This window comes from Thermobia domestica, chromosome 8, assembly GCF_964235325.1.
Source record: "Thermobia domestica chromosome 8, izTheDome1.hap1.1, whole genome shotgun sequence".
In the NCBI taxonomy this organism is placed as follows: domain Eukaryota; kingdom Metazoa; phylum Arthropoda; class Insecta; order Zygentoma; family Lepismatidae; genus Thermobia; species Thermobia domestica.
In genome coordinates this window covers 186,724,827-186,747,491 of record NC_137461.1, presented here as the reverse complement: position 1 = coordinate 186,747,491, position 22,665 = coordinate 186,724,827, and the positions used below count along the sequence as shown (strand labels likewise).

The 22,665-nt window shown below is 34.9% G+C and overlaps 1 protein-coding gene across 4 annotated transcripts in view; it reads left to right on the top strand.

The window, feature by feature from the left end:
* The window catches only part of LOC145693373 (MKRN2 opposite strand protein), a 148,730-nt gene that overhangs the window by 83,190 nt on the left and 42,875 nt on the right, over nt 1-22,665 (top strand). For 2 of the 4 annotated variants that reach the window (XM_081769316.1, XM_081769315.1), the window contains 2 exons: nt 7,270-7,330; nt 16,556-16,693. In XM_081769316.1, the coding sequence (XP_081625442.1) occupies nt 16,557-16,693 (137 nt within the window). In that variant the 5' untranslated portion in view covers nt 7,270-7,330; nt 16,556. The remainder of the gene's footprint in view (nt 1-7,269; nt 7,331-16,555; nt 16,694-22,665) is intronic. The other 2 variants (XM_081769317.1, XM_081769314.1) reach the window with 1 other exon arrangement.

Below are 22,665 nucleotides of genomic sequence, written 5' to 3'. Positions count from 1 at the left end.
AATATTGGGAAATGTTTGTGTTTTAAGCACTAAGTTAAATAATGTAATCAATGGCTCATGTAAACTTTCTGAACATGCTTTTATCAGATATGGAGGAATTCCGTCCGGTCCACATGCTTTCTTGGGTTTTAATTTTTTAGTGGCTCTTTTATATTCCTCATCCGAGATTTTATTCATTATCAAAGTATTACTTACTTCCATTTGCATTGGGTCAGAGCAGTTATATGATGCTACATTTTTATCATATATCGATCGGAAATAATTTGCGAAACCGTCAGCTACTTGCTTGTTTGTATCCAATACAGTACCATTCAACGTCATAACATTATTACTAGAATTACTGCTATTTCTTTTACCTTTTATAAAAGACCAAAATGACCTTATATTTTCTTTAATTCCCTTCTCACTTTCTTTAACATAGTATTCATACGCTTTACGTATCATTTTCTTTGAATCCCTTCTCATTATTTTATACATATCACTATTATATGCAGAACCTTTCATATGTTTTCTATAATACTCCTTTAATTTTAACATACCGATTATCTCTTTAGTAAACCAACATGGATACTTTTTTACACTACATTCTCGTTTCTTAGGTACTGTATTAGTAATTATTTCACGCATTATCGTATAAAAAGTTTCTGTTGCATCTTCGATGTTGTCAAATTGTCTTAAGATAGTCCAATCTTTATCTCGAATTAATTGATACATTCTTAAAAAATCAGCTTTATGAAAATTGAAAATAAAGTTTACTTCATTTTTCAGCATACGGCCATGATCCCTGAATGGAATAATTATTTCTAGTGCAGGATGATGCAAATCTTCTTTTATAAGTGGTAATTCGCATCTTTGTACGAAAACATCATTTCCAATATTACTAATGACTAAATCTAATGTTCTAGAATTACAGTTTTTTATATTATTTAAAGATAACATATTATGTAAACTTATAAAATTAGCAAAAGATCTACAGTATATATCCCCATTCAAAAGATCATAATCCGTACCACTAATTAATGGCATATTAAAGTCACCAGCTACCAAGATATTATTTTCCGTTAAAGAACAATTTTCTTCAAATATTTTATAAAAATCTGAATAATGGCTTAAAAGTGAACCAGGCGTAATATATATAGTTACTATATAAAGAGTTTTGCCATATGCATTGACCTTAACACACAAGTTCTCAAGATCATTTTCTATTTTTATATTGGTTGTAACGAAATGATTTTTAACAGCTATAAGTACTCCACCACCTCTTTTGCCTACCCTATCTTTTCTAAATATTTTATAATTACTGTGAAATATTTCAGAATCAATAATGTCACTTTGAAGCCAAGTTTCTGTCATAATAATTACATCAAAGTCACACTCTATAGTACTTAAATATAAATCATAAGTTTTCGTTCTTAAACCCCTAACATTTTGATAATATATATTTAATTTATTTATCTTATCCGTATACATGACTTTAACATATGTTCAAAGATTTTCTCAGTTCCATGGCTTACGACAATGCTACAACATCTTCCATAGTTTTTAATTGAATTACAGGACCCCCTTGATTTTTTCTCAGAAGAATTCGCCCAATATTGTCAACCCATAAATAAGCATAATTCTTTTCCTGTTTCACTTTCCTAGCATGTCCAAAAATCTTTTTACGATAGGTAGTTAGACTTTGATTAATATAAACTATACCTTCGCTCATATAACCCAGTTGATTTATATTCAAGTTACGTTTTACTTTTCTCCTCGCAAGGAATTTATCTTTATCTTCCCTTCTTATAAACTTGACAATAATACCTCCAGCTGTTTGATGAGGGAGTTTTTTAAGCCTATGACATACATCAATTGATTCACGCTTAATATCTACATCTAATACCCTACCAATATGCTTTACAATTTCATACGTGTCTTCATTCTGCTTTTCCGGTATACCGTATATTTCAATTACATTTCGTCTACCGTATTGTTCAAGTTCTTCTACTTCACTTTGAGTATCTTTTAGTTGTTTTTTAAGCTGCAAATTTTCGTCTTTCAACTGTTCTATTACTTTAGTACACTCACTTATTTTCTCGCATTGCTTTTTGATTGTCACCATGGTCTCATCAAGTTTTTCGTGCGCGAGATCCAAAGATTTCCCTAGCTCTTTTTCCCTTTCACTATTATTTTTCTTTAATTCCCCGATTTCAGTTTTCAAACTTTGAAGAAGTGAATAGATTTCAGCGAGAGATGGAGACACTGACTCGGATGTATCACTATGCATACTAGAACGCCTTTTCTTTTGACAAACTTGACAAAACCATAACTGTTTTTCATTTTTAAAATACTCAACATCCGTTTCCTTTAAATGAACACATTTAGCGTGCCAGAAGTTAAAGCATATTCCGCACTGAATTTTACTTAATGCTTCTTGCCGAGGGACAGGTTTCTGACATTCTCCACAACTCATGTCGAAACTTCGATATCTCGAAAGTGCTCAGAAGATTAAAGTAGGTTGGCAACACTTGCACGCAGAACTTGGTTTGTTTACATTGAACACAGCACACTATTTTTATGTATATAGCAGATAATTCTGCCTATATAATAATAGTTAAATGATTAACGTATTCTCAGTTACTTACTGCACAGTTTCTGTTCCTTTTAATAACAGCCAACACCATAATAACTACACAATTTTGTATTTTTGAAGCACTCGATCAAGGTAACTTCTATCTATCCATTCAGAGTTGCCAGTAATAATAATAATAATAAAGTGACATTCCCTTTCGTATACATTAAAAGTATCTTTATTCAATAGAGACAGTTCGCTTCTAATTGCTTATAACTGTCTATACTTGATGGGGGGAAAAGCTGATGTAAAGAAGAATGGATCTGTTCTCGCTGTTTATTTTTTTCTGCTTTCAGCAAAGAAAATGTACTCCAACGCCTCCTCACTGAAATGCCATAAATATGTCATTGTTGAAAAGGGTCCCTTCACAGCTGTGGACAATGTTCAAACTTCAAAGTAACCCTCAGTTACTCGCCGCAACCTGCTAGAAGAGAGAACGCAGTGTCGTCAATGCGTTGTTGCAAATCTTCACATGAAAAAAAGGGGGAATGAATAACTTAATTGAAGGCTTTTAGTAAAATTGTAAGCTCATATAACGAATTCTTTATTATCGACTGACTCCATGCAAATTTTTGTAAGGATTTGTTCATTGCTTGCTGAGAAAAACACGAAAAAATTTCCAATGTTATTAGATAGGGAAAAACTCGAGTCAGCGAAGAGGTACCAACCGCCTTAAGTGGAAATTGTTCTCTAGATTTATCTTTAAGAAACCCTGAAAAGCTTGCTCACTCCAGGAAGCTTACATTAACAAATGGTATACTTAGATTGTATGTGGCAATCCAACTGAAAATCTTGAAGACTAGCTGAGTACATTGTGAAAGTGTATGCACCTGTGTGGTTTAACATTAAGTTAAAACTCATGTACTTATGGTTCCAAGCGTCTGTTGAAGCTTATCTTATATTCATGCTATTTCTCTGATGATTTCAAGAAAGTTTTAGATCCAGTTATTCAAAGAAATGGGTACTTTGCTGCTGCAGAAAATCTATCCATGCTATGTGTGTAACCATATGGTCCAGCTCATCGAATGTTAGTGAAGATGATTTTAACGTTTTAAGTGAACCTCGTATAAAAGCACTTTTAAGAATTTCTCTCTCGGCAAACAGATGAATATGCATATGTGTGTGTGTGTCGCGTCTGCGACGAAAGTCTTGGTGGGACCCTCTCGTTTCTCCAAATACGGTGCTAAAATCCGGCATAGAGAGCAAACTTAGTCTCCAAAAATTCCTGCTTATAGGTTGTCGTAGTTATTTTTAGCTCTGACATTAACAGGTTGAATTTGCGAGCCTCTCCGCTGGGTAGAAGCACGGAGAGGCGGGGAGAAAAGCCAAGTCAGTCTGATTATTGTTTCTGGTGTGATAACAGCATGTAACCACGCAGTGTCTAAGAAATAATGTTTTACTTAAGCTAGGTAAGAATTTACAAACAGCGCAATCAAAAGTAAGAATAAAATGCTGTTTATGTACGTCTACACAATTCAATGTAACGTAAAATATCGTTAATGCAACATATTATACTAAATAAAAGAAAATTTAAAGTAACGCAGTCCAAAGTCTTTGGACAACTCTCAAAAGTTAAATCCAAAACAGCCAAAAAGGAAGACACGAATTGGGCAGATGTGGGAAAAGTAATCTTTCGTCTGCAAGTTCACTCCCATGGAACCATCAGAAATGTCTTCTCTTAAACACCAAAGTGAGAGACCAGTGACAGTGCGAAATTACGGAAACTAACGATGTAGTGAAGTTCAACCGGTAACCGCGACATCCGCGTCTTCCGCGCTCATGTGATTATATTCAATTATTCAAATCAAAGTGCCAAAGTGTAATTTATTTTGTATTAGTGAAGTTTCAGTGTTATTGATTAAAATCAAGAAAATATAATTACACGTATCCTTTTATCATAATTTATCAAAATTATCACCATGATTTAAATTTGTATGTTAGAGTTTAAGGTAACCTAATTTATTTTTCTTTCCAGCATAAGTGCCTATACAATATAATAATTTTCACATTATTAAATTATATCGGCATTGAAAATACGGTTAGAATCAGTCCTTATGTCAGTTTCCCAAAATGTTCTGACCGAACTCTGAACCACACTGTCCAATGGTTATATGATCGGCTTTGGTAAAATCTCCGAACCGATATTAAAGTCTAAAGGAGACCTTTGGGACATACAGGATCGAAGCCCGGATTGTCAAAACATCTGAGCCTTCATAGGGAAGTACAAGGATCGAACCCAATACAGTCATGTGTGATGAGCGCAAAAATGTAAGAGAACTCGGTTTACGACGCGTTTTAAAAGCAAGAACAGGAAATAGAGGCAGGGCCAGGAAGTTTGAAGTTCCACAGATAAACTTTGACGCAAAGGATTATATCGACATGATATCATGGACTGAAAATGACGTAACTGAACCCTCCTTGTTAAGACATGTTCCCCGTAACTCTCTCAAAGACTTTATACGAAAGACATCTGAAGCTCAACCAAATAATAAAGTGAACCCGCTTATCGACTTTTCCCGGCTTCCTTAACACACGCAAGCAATGGAAAGAGTTGTGAAACTGGTGACCGAATCGGCTGAAAATGTCTGTGGTTCCTTCGCAAGAGAAGGATATATATAAGAGCAAAAATTGACTCAAGTGAGAACATGCCAAAATTTGATGCAAAAAACTGTTTAATGTGTCAATGAAGTAGAAACAAACATTTTGCAGCTGTAACATTTGTAATCAATAAGGGTATTTTAAACGGTAAAAAAGGAACTTTCAGTGTCTTTAAAAGTGTACTATGATATTTTTTCCACGTGTATCCTAATTATATATATATATATATATATATATATACGAGCTTTTATTTCAACCTTATTCACTACTATTTATAACAACAAAAATAGTTCCCAAAATTATCAGAAATAATGTTTCTAAATTATATTTTGTAACTAATATTTTTTCCAATTCTAATGCTTATATATGTATGTACAACTATCTTCTGTGGCATTATATGAAGGAGAAAACCGTAAAAAATATTTTCCCAAAATATATAATTTTCAGTTTTTAATTTCTTTTTACAAACTTTAAGCACTTTGTGGCACCTCAAGATGATGTAATATAACCAAATTTTTCTTCTTTTTGAACCTAAAAGGCAACTTTTCCCCACTATTACAATACTTAATATATATATATATATATATATATATATATATATATATATATATATATATATATATATATATATATATATTCCACCTTACTATACAGTATACAGTGAATATACTGAAAGTGATGTGAGAAAGATACCGAGTTTTATCGCTCCAGGGAACAGCCCTTGAAAGTAGAGATAAAGATAAGTGCTAAATATATAGGTACTGTTATTAGCTTTTAAATGTTACGAAATTTTATGGTTTGGTCATTTTGAAATTTTGGTAGACACCCTGAAAAGTGAAAGAAAGGTCTGTAGATTGAGATGATATATTTGGTTTCACTTACAAATAAAGATTACGGTTGTAAAACAAAAAAAAAAAAAAAAAAAAAAAAAAAAAAAAAAAAATGTTGCTCACGACTTTCAGTAAGCCCCTCGTATTACCTGCATCCTGCTGTGTACCCACATCCTAAAGCACGTCTAGGTGTTCCTAATCTATTTCCTGAATAGGTTTATTTCCGCAAATTAAATTTTACTACCAGGGACGTACGCAGGCGATGGGTCCTCAGGGGATCCGGACTCCCCCCCCCCCCGAAGTTTCAACTTTGGGTAAATTTAGCCTAATTTTAGGGACAATTTTGGGAATTTTATTATAAAATACCCTCATATTGAGTTTGGACCCCCCCCCCCGAAATAAATTCCTACGAACGCTACTGTTTACTACTATTTTTTAAAAATATTTCTTGGTCTCGCAGTACTAGAGTTCAGCTCACATTCCGTTTGACCTCTTCGTAGGACTTCATGCACCCTCGCTCTCCTTCGGGAGTCGAGCAACATTCGTACTAATAACATTATTTTTTAACACATTTATTTCTTATTCTGGTACCTAAATTCCTTCCTGATTAAAAGAAAGCTGTTTTCACTCATATTGTTTAGTTACACTGCTATATTTTGTGAAATTTTATTTATTTCTCTCATTCACGTAGTTCAAGATGGCGTTTCTTCCGGTTGCGTAAAACCAATAGGTGAGTTATAATATTTACGTTCTCAGCAATTTTAAAATAAACTTAAATCGCATCCCACGCATTAATGAATACAATATAGATGTGATAAGAACTATTATCCTTTGATATTTCCCCTGCTACTTAATTTTTTTCTGCATTAGAAAGTACAAAAGTAATATATGTAGCTTCTGAGCATAGGTTTATTCACATAGTCTGTTTATATTTGATGGTTTATAATTTTACATTATCTTTGATGGTTTATAATCTTTTATACGAAATAATGCAATACACCCCCCTTTTATTGTACTGCTGTCCATAATTACTAATATTTATGTCAAATATACCAGCAGTCTGCATGCTTATGATACATCATTAATCCTGATTACCGCGTAATTCTATGACTTTCAGCAAATTCTTCAAATGAATTCATATTGTTGCATGCAAATAAAATTATTATACAGCGTGTATCAAAAAGAATCATCCGGTTTTAAACAATAATATCTATTCTGTCTTTTCAGAGATGAGAGTGAACAACGTACTGTTGTAAAAAGGAACATCTCTAGTTATACATGGTTTCCGGTAAGTAGCAGCAGTGTGCTTGAGTGAACGCCCACTACGGTTCTGGTTAAAATGGCATCTGGACAACAGAAAGCGTTTTGGGTACTACGTTTTGCGGAGTGCAAGTCAGTGATAACTATTCAGCGTGACTTTCGTACTAAGTATGGTGTGGATCCTCCTACTGCACAGAGCATTAGACGATGGCATGAACAGTTCCGAACAACAGGTTGTTTGTGTAAGGGAAAATCACCGGGACGTTCTCGAGTGCCCGACTCTGACGTGGAGCGCGTCCATCAATGTTTTACACGCAGTCCGAGAAATCCGTTCGTCGTGCAGCTCGACAGCTCAACATGCCCTCGATGTCCGTCTGGCGTGTGTTGCGTCGTCGTTTACACATGAAACCATACAGAATTCAGCTATTTCAAGCTCTTTGTGAAGGTGACAAAGAACGACGTATGGAATTTTGTAATTTCATTCTTGGCAAGATTGCAAAGGACGACAGTTTTGTTCAACGCTTAATGTTTAGTGACGAGGCAACATGCCATTTGAATGGAAATGTGAACCGCCATAATGTGCGAATATGGGGAACGGAACACCCACATGAGAGGGACTCGCCAAAAGTTAATGTGTTTTGTGCAGTTTCTCGGAAAAAGGTGTACGGTCCATTTTTCTTTGCCGAGAACACTGTGACGGGGATAACCTACCTTGATATGCTTGAGTACTATCTTTTCCCACAGTTGGAGACTGATTGGAATGGTTTCATCTACCAATAGGACGGGGCACCGCCACACTGGCATGGGAAAGTGCGGGGATTTTTAAATCGAACGATTCCACAACGATGGATCGGTCGCACTGGACCAAATGATGCAGCGTTACATTACTGGCCTCCAAGGTCACCTGACCTTACTGTATTTGATTATTTCTTGTGGGGGTTTATAAAAGACTCCGTTTATATGCCTCCGTTACCAAGCACATTGAATGAACTGCGACATCGCATAACGGCAGCTGTGGAAGCTGTAACTGAAGACATGCTAGCTGCAGTTTGGGACGAATTTGAATACCGCATGGACATATGCCGTGCATCTCACGGGGGACACATTGAACACCTATGAACAGGAGCAATAAAACCTTTTTGAGTTTCACTGTCATGCAAAACAAAAACTATTTGTATATGTTTATTAGTTTCAGAAATACAGACTTGCCAAAGTGGATGAATCTTTTTATACACCCTGTATAACTCAAATGAGAGAAACTATGTTGGTAACGAGTACATTTTTACACAGGTAAAATACATCGATATATATTGCAGAGGGTAGACAAAACTAAAATCAACCATGCACGTATCTACTTTAATGGTACAGTCCGCAGCAAAAAAACTGCAGCATGAGCATGTAAGTTTATTGAAATTACGACGAAGTCTTTTGCTCCAAAATAAGTGTGCGGGGGAGGACGCCGATATTTCTTCTGGCGTGATTCGTGCCACTTAGAGGTTATGTTGATTCCCTGGGCTGTTAGGCGTAGTTTCACAATAAACTTACATGCTCATGTTGCAAGTTTTTTGCTGCGGACTATACAACTTGCTGAAAAGCAAGCCGTAACATCTTTGTCTAACTTACTTTGTGACATTCTTCGCTTTTTGCATTTTATCAGAACATGGTTTGAGTTTGTGACTAGTGGCCGCAGTTTTATCTCAGATACAGAACATTGAAACGATTGAACCATTTAATTCAGTACTGCACAGCTTCTTTGAATCGAATTCATTTAACTCAACTATCAAGTTAACTACGCATTACTTACTGTCCTAAGTAAAACTAATTATGTAACACACAGAAACTATACAAGCAAACCAGTGTTGCAGACTCTGTAGTGACACATTCTTCTCCAGTGTGTAGACAACTGAACCCACTGCACCAAGAGTGCTTTTATAGTATATGCCATGGATTATCCCAGACAATTCAATTCTTCCGGAAGAATCTACATGTCGCTAGGGAACAGAAATAAAATACCAAATTTCGAAGTAAGTACCGAATTTCCCAAACGTCTAAAATAGCTGTCGTAATATGTCGGTTAATGCAGATATAGCCTTAAGGTGTCACTACTGTTCAGCACATTGCATATATTTGCATATGTATTACTGACCACCTTACATATCCATCTAATGAGTTCAGAGACTCCTTGCATTTATTTATTTATGTATATATTATTATAGGAAGTAAGTGTGCGATTATGTTGCATTTGTGTACTTGGACTCGTTGTTTGGGCGCAGTCTTGTGGATACTTCACTCATCATTCCACATCTGAAGCATATATATCTGTTGTCATTTGTACTTTAACTATTCACGAATTTATAATATTTATTAATAATATCAACATGTATCCAAAATTCCACTGTTCTCCTTTCATAACTTTTTAGAGCAGAGCCTTATGTTTAGCTGGACAAAAAATACCACCAAAACATCTGTACCTTTCGTGATAATTCTTGTTTAGTGATGCAGTGTTTTCACTCCGTAAAAATGTAAGTTATAACATTCATTATTTTTTTTTAACAAACAGAAGTTGGCTATTTTGATGAAATATTTTTTTTTTCTGCCATCTACAAACGTTGGTGCTTCTCTGAGAAAATTTTCACGCAACTACGTTTGTTAGATATCAAGCTATATCATATTCAATTTAGAGTGTAGTCTCAAAGCAAAATCTCGTGAGTTTTGTACATGTGCTATTTTCCCAAACGTAGATCGCTTCTAACTCCAAACGTAAGTGGTCTAAGGAGGAAAAACTTCGCACAGGTTATGACCCTTGCACTACTAACAAGTGACAGAAGTTTCATAAAAATCTGAGATGGGTTAAATGGCCAGGATGAACTGACATGGCTCCTAAGTTAGTTAATAAAAGAACAACGCTATGATAAGAAAAATATTTATGAAGATATGCATAGTTAGTTAACAAATAAATAACAAAATTGAATGCTTTAGTATAGTGGTAATTTGTTGATAATGATGGTCTTAAGCAATATAATTTTTTATAACTGGTGATCTATCAAAATGATAGCATTATTTGAACTTCTAGTTATAGTAGTTTTACGGTTGACAATTCCTTCTGTATTCGGACGCTAACAAAAAAGTGGATAGGAAGAAAAAATTTTCGACGAAAGGCACTTACTTTGCATACAAGAATGTAACCTCGTACTCAATGGTAATCATACCAAAGGGTATGTTTGGAATTTCGCATACATACTCATAGTAACCTGGGGAGATTGTGCACAGGTAACCTGCAATTTTCAAATTACAGGTAACATAAATTATGTGATATAGAACTAATTTTGACTACACACGTATTTATGTGGCTGGGCACACAAACTTGAGTGTCGCACATATGAAATGTACTTTACAACAGCAGTATGCAGACTTGACTTTTGTGCAAATTTACGAGCTAGGCGAAAACATGTTCTTTTCCATCGAGAGCTTCATAATGATTTTAATGATCGGTTATACCACGTTGTGTTCAGCATCGAACCCAGCGCTCTTCTCTAAATATCATACTGTCGAAAGCTTTACATACAACAGATTTTACTTGCACGTCCTTGCAAGTGTGTTGCAATTGGCTAACACTGTTCAAGCTCCTGGTAGCGACACACATGGGATCAATCGAAACCAGACATTCTCATGGTCTTAAGAGATAAGTGAGAACCATGCAGTATTGCTTATATGAATAAAGAAAATTGAGGAAAAGCACTTCACTAAATAAAAATTATTTTAATGCACAGAAAAATTATCTTAATACATCAATTTTATTAAAATAAAAATGTTGAATATGCCATAAAATATGACTATTATATAGTGCAGCTTCTTGCAAATGGATAGGAAAACAAGCAAATTTCAAAACTGGCAATAATTTTCGAAATTTGAAATTTATACAACTCTTTTCGAACACCTGAAATGAAAGCAGTGGGATCGTGTGTTTGTGCGTTTTCTAATTGCAGTTTGTAATGTTCACTAAGTTTTCGCAGAAAAAAGACGCGACGTCCAAGTTTATTCATTTTTCGTCATTCATTTCATTTTCCTTGGAAAATTAAGGACACTATATGTCGTACGAGTTCGGCCGAAGGTATCCAATCAGGATCAAAGTTGGGACGGTGGTGGACTTTGACCTGCGTGTGAAATATTACGTTGCTGAGGCTTTGGGTTCCCGAGCTATAGGACGGTCATATTTGCGAAAGCAAAAGCCACACTCCAAACTCATCCAACCAGGATTAATACTTTCGCTAAGCTAACCCTCCTTATATATATTGGAAAACAATTTTATAAACACTTCATTCATCCAAATACATCAGTTGTAAATTAAAATTATATTGTTGCAGTTGAAACAATAATGAATAACAATGAAAATAATTAGTATACAACAATATGGACACATTACTCTTGTTTTTAAAGTAGGAAAATCTCCTCCAGTGCTTTACCAGGAGGTATGATTCCTAGTATTGAAGCTACATTACCTCTCTGCACCGCCATGCTTATTCTTTGAATTAGGAAGCTGGTTGCCCTTTCATCACCGGATAACTGTGTGATGCGTTTTCCTACTTCTTTTACGTAGTTTAGGCCTTCCCTTCCCCACGAGCCACCGGATTCAACTGCAACTGGTACGAATTGATATTTTTCCATAAGGTTGTTGTATTTTCTTCTTTTCTCTATCTCTTTCCGACCTGCTGCATTGCCCGCCTGGATCGAAGAGAAAGGAAGGTTGGAAGGTGCAAAAGTGTCTGTGCATATGAAGTCCCAAATTAAGGCTTTACCTTTCTTCCAAGAAATTAAGGACATCCCATCTGGTCTTTTTCCATCTGTTCTACTACAGCCATTTGGCTCCCTTATTGTCGGTACACCTGCGGAGATGAGTGCTCTCACAATGATGTCGTTGCAGCTCGAGTGTCGAGGATGTCTACCTGTGCTTTTTATGCAGGAGAGATCATGTAGTCCTTTTTTGTCAACAGGATTTTTGCACGCTTGGCATTTATGGGGTTCGCAAATATCTGCTCCCAGTGTTAACGCAATTGCTATTCTAAAAGATTCATCATTCAGGTGAAGGCCTAGAGGACGTGAGGGCAAAGCTTTGAGCCAAGCACCTGTCTCAATGGACGATGCAGCGATCAGTCTGGCCTTGTCTTCTGGGTTGTCGGAAGACTGTAGTAAAAATGAAAAATTTGATTGTATGATAGGTTCTTCCCATGTGATTCCACGAAAAAGGGAAATTTTCTGTCACGGGCATTTCTTCAAACTACTACTAGAAAGAATCACCTCATTTTTATTTTGTTTGGTAGTAACCGTCACAAAGTAGGTATGCCATGTATAACAGTTTGCAAATGTAACACGAAACATATCGTAAAAAATTAATTATTACCCAATTTCTCAACACCGTGGGCTGTCACAGACTACAGTTGACTGATTTTAATCAATAAATTACAACTGAAGTCGCAAATCAAACATCATTTAATGGTAATTAAATGGAAGAGAACACTTCAATGTTTCGGTTTTGTGGAAAGTAAACCTTTATAACGATTATTTTCGAAACCTTGACTATGCTTCGTTTCTGTCACCTTTATTTCGTCTCAACTTCATGGCAATAGAAAAAATTATCATTGCTCTCAACAGATAGCATGGTCGTCCACATTGGCAACACCCACAAGAAGACAAGGCAGACATGTTTGACTGAAGAACAGAAAAAGTTGTGTGCATGTGTTAAAAGCTATAGGAAAAATATTTTTGTGTGTGGAAAGCAGGTGCGTATATTAATTGATACTCAACACCATGGCATTTATTACTGAATGTATTTGTATGGTATATACCTTCTTTTCCTTGAGGAACCTACGCCTTAACGTAGAAAATTCGTACACAATTACTCACATGTACTGGTTAAAAAGTGGGCCGGTAAAGATAAATTATATTTGATTTTCTCAACTCCATGTCCATCTGAAAACTAAGGAATCCACGGTGTTGAGACAAGTTCACGGAGTTGATAATCCTATAGTGTTTGTTATGCTCATGCTCTTCCAAATATTTGTTTTTTCAATATATTGATAGGAATAAAGCTCGTTTATGGTCTAGTGACTAGTATGCTCGCCTTTCATGCATGGTTCTGGGTTTGTCTCCCGGTGGAAGCTTAAAAATTAACGGTGTTTACTTTGCACAGTGAGGCAATTGAAAAACTCATTTGAGCAGAGATGTACTGAAACCTGATCGCGCAGACCATCACAACGGTCGTAGGAGCCGACACGCTGACCACGTGTCATTCACACTCAAAGGCCGGTTGGTGGGTCCTAGCCCATTTAAGGAGTGTTTCGCGGAATTCAGATTTGGAGCTGTCAGGTAGCCGGAGGTAAAACTTCAGTCAAGTCAAGATGGATGGTATCTGTTTTTAACCTATTGACGTCTCAATCTTATGATCAGCTAATTGTTTTCTTTTTAGGGATTGTCAAAGAGTCTGAGGGCAATGTACGGACAGTGAATTTTATGACGCGGATCGGGAGGAATTTCTCCTGGCCTACTAAACCTGACGTTTAAAAAGCGTTGGCAGTTGTCATTCTGTGTAGACTAGAACAGCCCTTCCCTGTTTCCTCAAGACATTTCCTTCATTGGAGTGGAAAATGAGGGCTACTTAACAAAGAACATCGAATGATCCAAAGAAAACAAAAATGACTGTCATTTAGTGTGCATTATACAGGGCGTTTCAAAACAATACCGACAACGTTTGGAAGGTGATTCCTAACACCAAGATAAGATAAAAAGTATAGACCAATCTGGGTGCACAAATGTTTCCTTTCGCAGTTATAGGCTGCCGAAAACATGAAAAAAAATGAACTTTAAAGGTCCATAGCATAAAACTATGGGACCTACCGTAGTCGGGTCAGACTTCACTTAGGAATTAGTATGTGCGCTATCCAAATATCCATGTTTCAGAATCTTGCGGTACTTCCACAACTTTTATAGAAGTAGTTGGTGAGTACTTCGGATTATACGCCCGTAGCCAAACTCCCTCTATCAAAATTGCTTCGTGAGTACCTCAGGATTCTGAAACATATTTTTGGATAGTGCACATATTAGTTCCTAAGTGAAGTCGTGACCCGACTACTGCAGGTCTCATAGTTTTAGAGCTATGGACCTTTAAAGTTCATTTTTTTTTTCATGTTTTCGGCAGCCTATAACTCCGAAAGGAAGCATTTGTGCACCCAGTTGTCTATATTTTTCGTCTTATCTTGGTGTCAGGAATCAGCTCCGAAACGATGTGTGTATTGTTTTGAAACACCTTGTATATATACCAAATATACAAATACACTTACCAAATGTTGAAAAAGTATTGCACTTTCGACGTGTTGACTTGATCACACAGAGAAGACAGACGGTTTACATAAGCTCAGAAAACAAATGAAGTAGACAATAGACAGGTTTAGTGACTACTTCGTCAGTTTCGTAAGCTTATGTGAAAAGTTTGTCCTCTCCATATGATAGTCAACATATTGAAAGCGCAATAATTTTTCAATATTCGATAAGTGTATGTGTATTTCTTTTTTTTTTCTTATTTACGTCACACACACACACACACACACATATATATATATATATATATATATATATATATATATATATATATATATATATATATATATATATATATATATATATATATATATATATATATACTCCATTCTGGAACCTTCATTAGATATATTTTCATATGTTTGCAGTATTTTCTGGAGTATTTTTGTATAACAAATTACGTGTCATCTAGTTTGTTAGAATTTTATTCAACAAACTATTGGAAAATTATTTCAATTTTTATGTAAATTATAAGGTTAATCACTTATATATATAGCGAATAACTTAATGATATATATCAAAAATATAGAAAATGAGCCAGGTAGTATCTACGGAATACTATTAAATAAACTAATAACTGTTTCCAAACCCTTTCTTGTAGACCAGAAATTAGTGTGTGTAGTTTATGACATAATTGTTGACATCTAAATTTATACACTATACGTAGCATCTTAAAAACATTTATTGGTAATCAACACATTATTGGAAATATTATACTTTTACTGTAGTAAGAATTTATGTATAGTCCGAACACTGTAATTGGGATCTATCTTGTTGTGTTCTATTTAATAAATAAATAAATAATTAAATAAATATTTCGAAAACAAAAGTCCATTCACCAACCTAATCAAATCAGGATCAAGCTTAGCATGGTGGTAGACCTTTATCTGCTATATAAGCCTATAAAATATTGTGTTGCGTAGCCTTTCATTATCGAGCTACGGGCGTCAATTTTTGCATCATGTTTTGGAAATCAAAAACTCATCCGATGATAATCAAACTTGACCTATTGCATAAACGTGTGAAATATTGTTATGCAGGCACACGATTCCAGTTATGAACACTCAAATTTTGCATCATAGTTTCAGAAAAAAACTCCCATATTATAACTGATCCGATAAAGATCAGATTTGACAAGGTTTTAGATTAAGACTGCTATATAAGCGTGTGAAATATGTTGTACAAGCTTTCGGTTCCTGAGTCATGGGCTGTCAAATTTTGTCATATATTTGAAAACAAAAACCCATACACCGAACTAATCTGATCGTGATCATCTGTTTTATTAACGCGTGGAATATATTGTGCATGCTTAGAGTTCCCAAGTTATACACAAGCCAGTTCATTAAACATAATCAATATTGTTTAAATGGCAATTAAAGTAAAGTATTAGAGAGGGGAAAAAAAGTCAAATGAAGGACGACTATGCGTATTTCACTTGATTATTCATTTTTTCTAGTATATTTATCTTGCTATTTTATATCATATAGCAGTATTAGTATGCAGTTTATGCTTTATTACATTCCATGTACGACTTAGATATTTTGATTAATTAGATTTTTTATTTTATTTTTTTACTCACGGAAATAACACGTAATGTGTACTATTTTCACCTAGGCACAGAATATAATTTTGATTTAGGATATAAGTATATAAAATAAATAAAGATAAAATATTTTAGTTAAATAAATTAGTTTTTCGTAGTAACAGTAACGATAACGGTAATCATCTACTTTGCTATATTTTGCTTAATTCAAGATAGCGAATATCTTTCGAGTAAAAGTCCTATGTAGTGTAGAGGTCACTAGTGTAAGAATTTAATTTACTATATTCAATATATAAATTTAAAAAAGAAAATGTTGATTTGTTAATTTTTATATTTCAGAATGGATATGGATCCAGGCATCCTCTGTTTCCAGCATTGTAATAAAGAAGCAAAGATATTTTGTTTTGAGATTCCCCATTCCTGTTTTGTGTGTGGGGCCAATTTAGCAACTGCTCAACTACACATGCTACCTTTTCGGTATGGAAACTATTAATTTCATATTAAAATCCGTTTTTTATTATAAGAAACGTGTATTATAGAAATCTCTTTTATAGATAGTAGGGTCAGATAATAGTTTTGTCACTTTAAATTCTGGTGTGTGAATAAACGTGGTAGATTTTGTAGTCTTTTGTAAGTAGTAGAACAACCAGGTAGCTCCACTGACAATGAATCAGATATGTAGCTGTTACTCTTGTAGGTCCCTGGCTATCTCCCTTTTTAATTTGCAGAACGAAAAGGAACCTAATATAAGCTACAAGCAGTTGAAAATTTGACTTCTTTTAAAGGACTTTATTTCAAAAAATTGTTTAAATAAGTATCACGTTTAACCATGTGGGTTGTTTTCAATAGACATAAAGATAATCATGCTGTTTACAGCAATTTGATATCTCAAACCATTTCGGAGATATGAAAAAATGGTAAAATTTGATATTTTGCTTAAAATTTCATATTCATAGGAAGATTCCTTCTATAACATTATAATAATACTTTTTGTAAGTGTAATTACAATGTATTCTCAGAATTACATAATTGTAAGCAACGTTGCAAACTTCACCAGTGTTTACCAGTATAAACTGCGTCATGCAATTGGATTACGTATGCAATGTTTCGCAATAAGAGATTTCAGGAAAAAATCAAATTTTCAGTCCCTTGTTACTTTGTTTCTATTGATTCGAAATCGGTCATACTATGATCATAGTATTAGACACTGAAGTACTTTGAATATATATTATCCCGTGCATATTGGTTGCGTTATTACTGCTGTAGAGGCCACCAATATTCAATGTTGGTGATACTAAAGCGTCCTTAGTTTGCAACAATGAATAACAAGTATGGTGTTATAAGTTTTCGTTTAACTTGCAGTTTGAAACATGTAATAACCTGACGTATGCTTTTCAAAAAATAATTTTCTGTTTTCTGTTGGTTTTAGCAACACTGTTAAGCTAGTAGTGTCTCAGAATGTCACAATGTACTCGTACGGATATTTGTATGGTGCAAAATTTCAGTTTTTGATCTGTTAGTTTATAAGCCACAAGGGCATATCAAAATAAATAATCTACCATATATATATATATATATATATACAAACTGTTTCATAATTCGTGTAATTTTCTAGAGCACTGGCGCAGAAGATGAAGTTTTCACACTAATAAATTTCAAAAGAAAATAAGAGAAAACCACTGTTTAGCCCCTGTTTTGGGGCCGTAAACACAAAAGTTCATTTTCCTTATGGGAGATTCAATGTTAAATTTTAGAAGCAGTTTTCTCCAATAACCATTGCTAAGGATTTTAGTACAAATGAGTATTATTTGATACAAAATGCAAGGATACTCATCCGCAATGCTAATGGAGTCGTTCTAAACATTATTTTGGGTAAGGCTTCTCCTTTGGAGGGCAAGGCCCATAAAAAAGTGGTGGGTGGAGTGTTACCAAAATCAAAAATTTTGTTTTAAGAACGCCAGTAATCGTAAGATTAATCACAAATGTCACAGAACTAATATTCTGATGCTCCCTGCATGTGCCAGTAACTTATATGGGGTTAGAGCCCCATCCAAAAGTCACATTAAAAATTCAGCGTAATTATTTTTTTGCACGGACATAGGGGAAAAAACTATTTTGTTTTTGTCAATTAATGTGAAATTTCTTGTTATTGTAGTAGAAAAGTAAGGTTTTGAAATCTTAATTTTGGTAACGCACCACCTGAGGGGGACACAGGGGGCGTAGCAAAAGATGGTGGATCTTTATAAAAATTCCAAATTTTGTTGTGGAAATGACAGTGAGCGTCAGATTAATCACAAATGTCCTCAGAATTTATATTCCGATGCTCCTTGCATCTGCAAGTGACTGATATGGGCTGTAGCCACTCTACAAAAATCACATAAAAATGACCATAAATCTTCTTAGCAGGGACATACGGAAATACATTTGTTCTGGTAAATTAATGTAAAATTTGGTGTAATAGTAAAAAGGTATGCGTTCTGAAATCTGGAATGTTAGTTTGGTAACGCACCACCTGTGGGGGTCACAGGGGGCATAGCATAAGCATTTGGGACTTTACAAAAATTCTACTTTTTTTTTCTGTAAACGCCGGTGAACGTCAGATTAATCACAAATGTGGCAGAATTAATTTACGACGCTCCTTTCATGTGTCAGTAATTGATATTGGGCTACAATCCCAGTTCCAAAGGTCATTAAAAATTCACCGTAAATATTTTTTGCTGAAACGTACGGGAAAAAAATTATTTTGTTTTTGTCTATTAATGTAAAATTTGTTATTGTAGTAAAAAAGATAGTTTCAAAATCTGGAATGTTATTTTGGTAATGCACCACCTGAGGGGGGTCACAGGGGTCGTAGCATAAGATGGTAGACCTTTACAAAAATTCAAAATTTTGTTGTGGAAATACCTGTGAGAACAGATTAATCAGAAAGTCACTGAATTAATGCTCCGACGCTTCTTGCATGTACCAGTGACTGATATGGGGCTGCCCCTTCCTAAAAATCACATAAAAAATTCATGGTAAGTATCCTTAGCAGCGACATACTTGAAGAAACTATTTTTTAAATCAAACAGTGTGAAAATTGACGCTATCGTTGTAAAAAGTATAAGTTTGTCAAATATGGAATGTTAGTTTATTAATGCACGGCCTTAGAGGGGCACTTGGGGCAAAGGATAAGATGGTGGATCATTATTAAGAATATCCAAATTTTATTCTGAAAATGCCAGTGAATGTCAGATTAATCGTAAATTTCACATAATTAGTGTTCTGATGCTCCTTGCATGTTCCAGTGGTTGATATGAGGAAACAACCCCTTCACAAAAATCACAGAAAAATTCACGAGAAATATTCTTATCACAGGCGTACGAGAAGAAGGTAGATACATCTTATAATTAATATGTAATTTGTCATTATTGCAGGAAAATATTTTGATTTTTTTTTTAAATTTCAAATCTACTGTAAATGAATATCTTCTGTCAGTGTAACAGCTTTGTTGTTATGGGGTAACTGAAATATAATCAAAGAATTTTGCCTATTTAAAATGAATTATGATTCTTACGTATTTTCTGCACACTTAAAGAAAAACCAGTTCGAAATAGAACAGAAAAATGGCAGTAAAATATGTCGCATTCGCTGGAACCACAGAAAAAAAAAAATAATGAAAAGTAAGATTTTAAAAATGAAAAGTCTAGCTTTAAGTTTTAAAAATATCATTAATCTAATGTAAGACAGATAAAATCAACTTTCTTTTATTCAGCATACCCTCCTGAACGAGCAAGACAAATAAATACAATTTACTAAAGCCACTGTGAACACCTTCTCCAACATATCTGGAGTAATCATCTCTACACTTTGAATTCTTTGTTTCAAATTATCTACATTGTTACATGATTTTGATAGACAATTTGATTTAGGAATCTCCACAAGAAAAAAACTCTATGGTGTAAGATCTGTACTTCTCGATGGCCATTCGACATTTGACCCATAGAAATAAGTCGTTATCCAAAAAGATTTATAGCCTTACTTGAGCAATGCTGTGGTGCTCCATCTTGCATGAACAATAATTCATCACTTTGACCTAAATTTAAACGATCAAGTTCGGCAAATACCGTTGTCACATTTTCATCAAAAAAGAAAAGTCCTGTCACCTCAGTAGCAGTTATGCCACATCAAACTACTGTTCCTTGTTTGTCCATTGACTCTTCTGATCTCACGTTCGGCTGCATGATGATCAATATCTTGCATGTGATGAGGACACTGAACCATTTAAGAAGAATTTGGCTTCGTCAGAAAACATAACTTGAAACAAGAAAACAGGATTTTCATTTACCTTTTCAGTGAAACAGATACAGAAATAAACTTGATCACCATCATCACTTGCACACAACTCAGAAACCATTCGGATCTTGCATGGTTTTATCTTCAAGTTTCTTAAAATTCTTTGTAGGGTAGTTTTCTTAATATTTGAACCTAAGCTTCGACGAGCAAGGGATTTCCGTGGTGAACTAGTAACAGATAACAACACAAGTCGTTTTGTTTCTTCTGTAGATACGCTTGGAAATCTTGCACTTTTCTAGATGCAAGATGGACAGTGTGAAAATAATTGTTGTGGAACTGTTTGTACAAACGGTCAATTTGCACGTCGCGCACTTTTAGTCCGAGTTCTTTAACTATACGGGATCCTGTTGCTTTTGCAGATTTTTCTGATAAAATGTACCATTCAATTATATTAGCATACTGATCCTGAGTTAAAGATTGCATGATCGAAAAACACCATAGTATGAATGTACTCTTAAAAAATAGTGGAAACGACAAGCAATTCACAAACGATTCAGTCAGTCTATCCCCCAGATTCACGTCTATGTAATGTGTATTTCCGAAGAAATCGATCTAACCCAGATGTTGATTATAGACATGAACTCCTATTGAACTATTAACAGGGAAGTCGTAATTCGTTGGTGCATTGCGATAAGAAAAGATCTGAAACTGTTGTCAGTGCAGATGAACAAGAAGCTAAGCCAAGAATTAGAGGGCGTTTTACAAAACAAAGGGTTGTTGACATTGTGTGAAATCAATTTAGAGTTTGTGACGCCTACGTATGATAAGGACATGGAAGTTAATTGTTTCAATGCTACTTAAACATACGTCTCTTATCCTTCATTCTGAATGGGCCCAAAGAAGCATGGAAGATAATAAGAGAAGGTGGTGTGGTTTCTTAAAAGTGATTTTGGGACTGAGGAGGGGGAGTTGAAGTCCCAAAATGACCACTGGCACATGGAAGTAGCTTCTGGGCATTAATTTTATGATATTTCCGATTATTTTGACGCTCATAGCGAATAAAGAAAACTTTTAAACTTTTCTTGCCGACTTTGTACACCAACGAGAAGGAGAAGCTATAATAAAATTAGAGACGCACTACATCATAAATCGTTGGTTGAGCGCCAAAAAGGTGTAACTGCAATTTTATTAGTTTAGAGGCTTAAGTGATATGTGCCTCTCTGGCACAGAACCAAATGCTAGTAACTCAGTTATACCTTTATATCTTTTTCGAATAACGTTCCAAGAATAGAGATTTTCATTAAGGCGTCTTGGCACAAGAAAATTCAATCCATTATACATGTCCTCATAGCATTAACTCAAAATATGAAAATTCGACAGTTACGCCCTTTTGGCGCTCAACCATCGAAATGCAAGGGGAGGAACAAAGGGAGGAATGTTGTTGTGTTTTCCAACCAAAACTCCTACTTTTCCAGCCAAAACAATAATTAGAAAAAAATGCTTCCCACATTTTACATTAAAACCCCAATTAAATCAATGAAATTTTGAGTTGACCCCCCCTAAAAGAGATCCATACATGAATAATATCCTATTGTCACTTCAACTTTTTTGTGAACAGTTTTCGACAATAATGCCAAATTTCACATTAATTATGAAAAATATTTAGGTTCTGCCAGCAGGTCCTTGCGTAAGGACATTCATTATGAATTTCTATCACTTTTTCAAAGGGGGCTGTAGCTCCATATCACTCACTGCTACATGGAAGTAGCCTTGGATGATTAATTTTTCGCTCATCGGCACAGCCAAAATAAAACTTAGAATTTTATGTCCCACCCCCTATATTCTGCAGAACCACCAAATTACCCTCCGCACCCTTGACCTCTGTTACCAAAATAACATTACAGAATTGGAAAACGTGTACCTTTTTACTAGAATAAAGCCAGATTTCACATTACGGGACAAATAAAAAGTTTCCTCCAGTATGTCCCTGCTGAAGCAATAATGGCAGTATTTTGTGATGTTTGAAAGGGGTTGTAGCCCCATATCAACCAGTAACACATGCAACGAGCGTCGGAATCTAATTCTGCGACCTTTGTGATTAATCTAATGCTCACTATCACTTCCAGAATAAAATTTAAAATTTTTATAAACTTCCAAATGCTTATGCTTCGTCC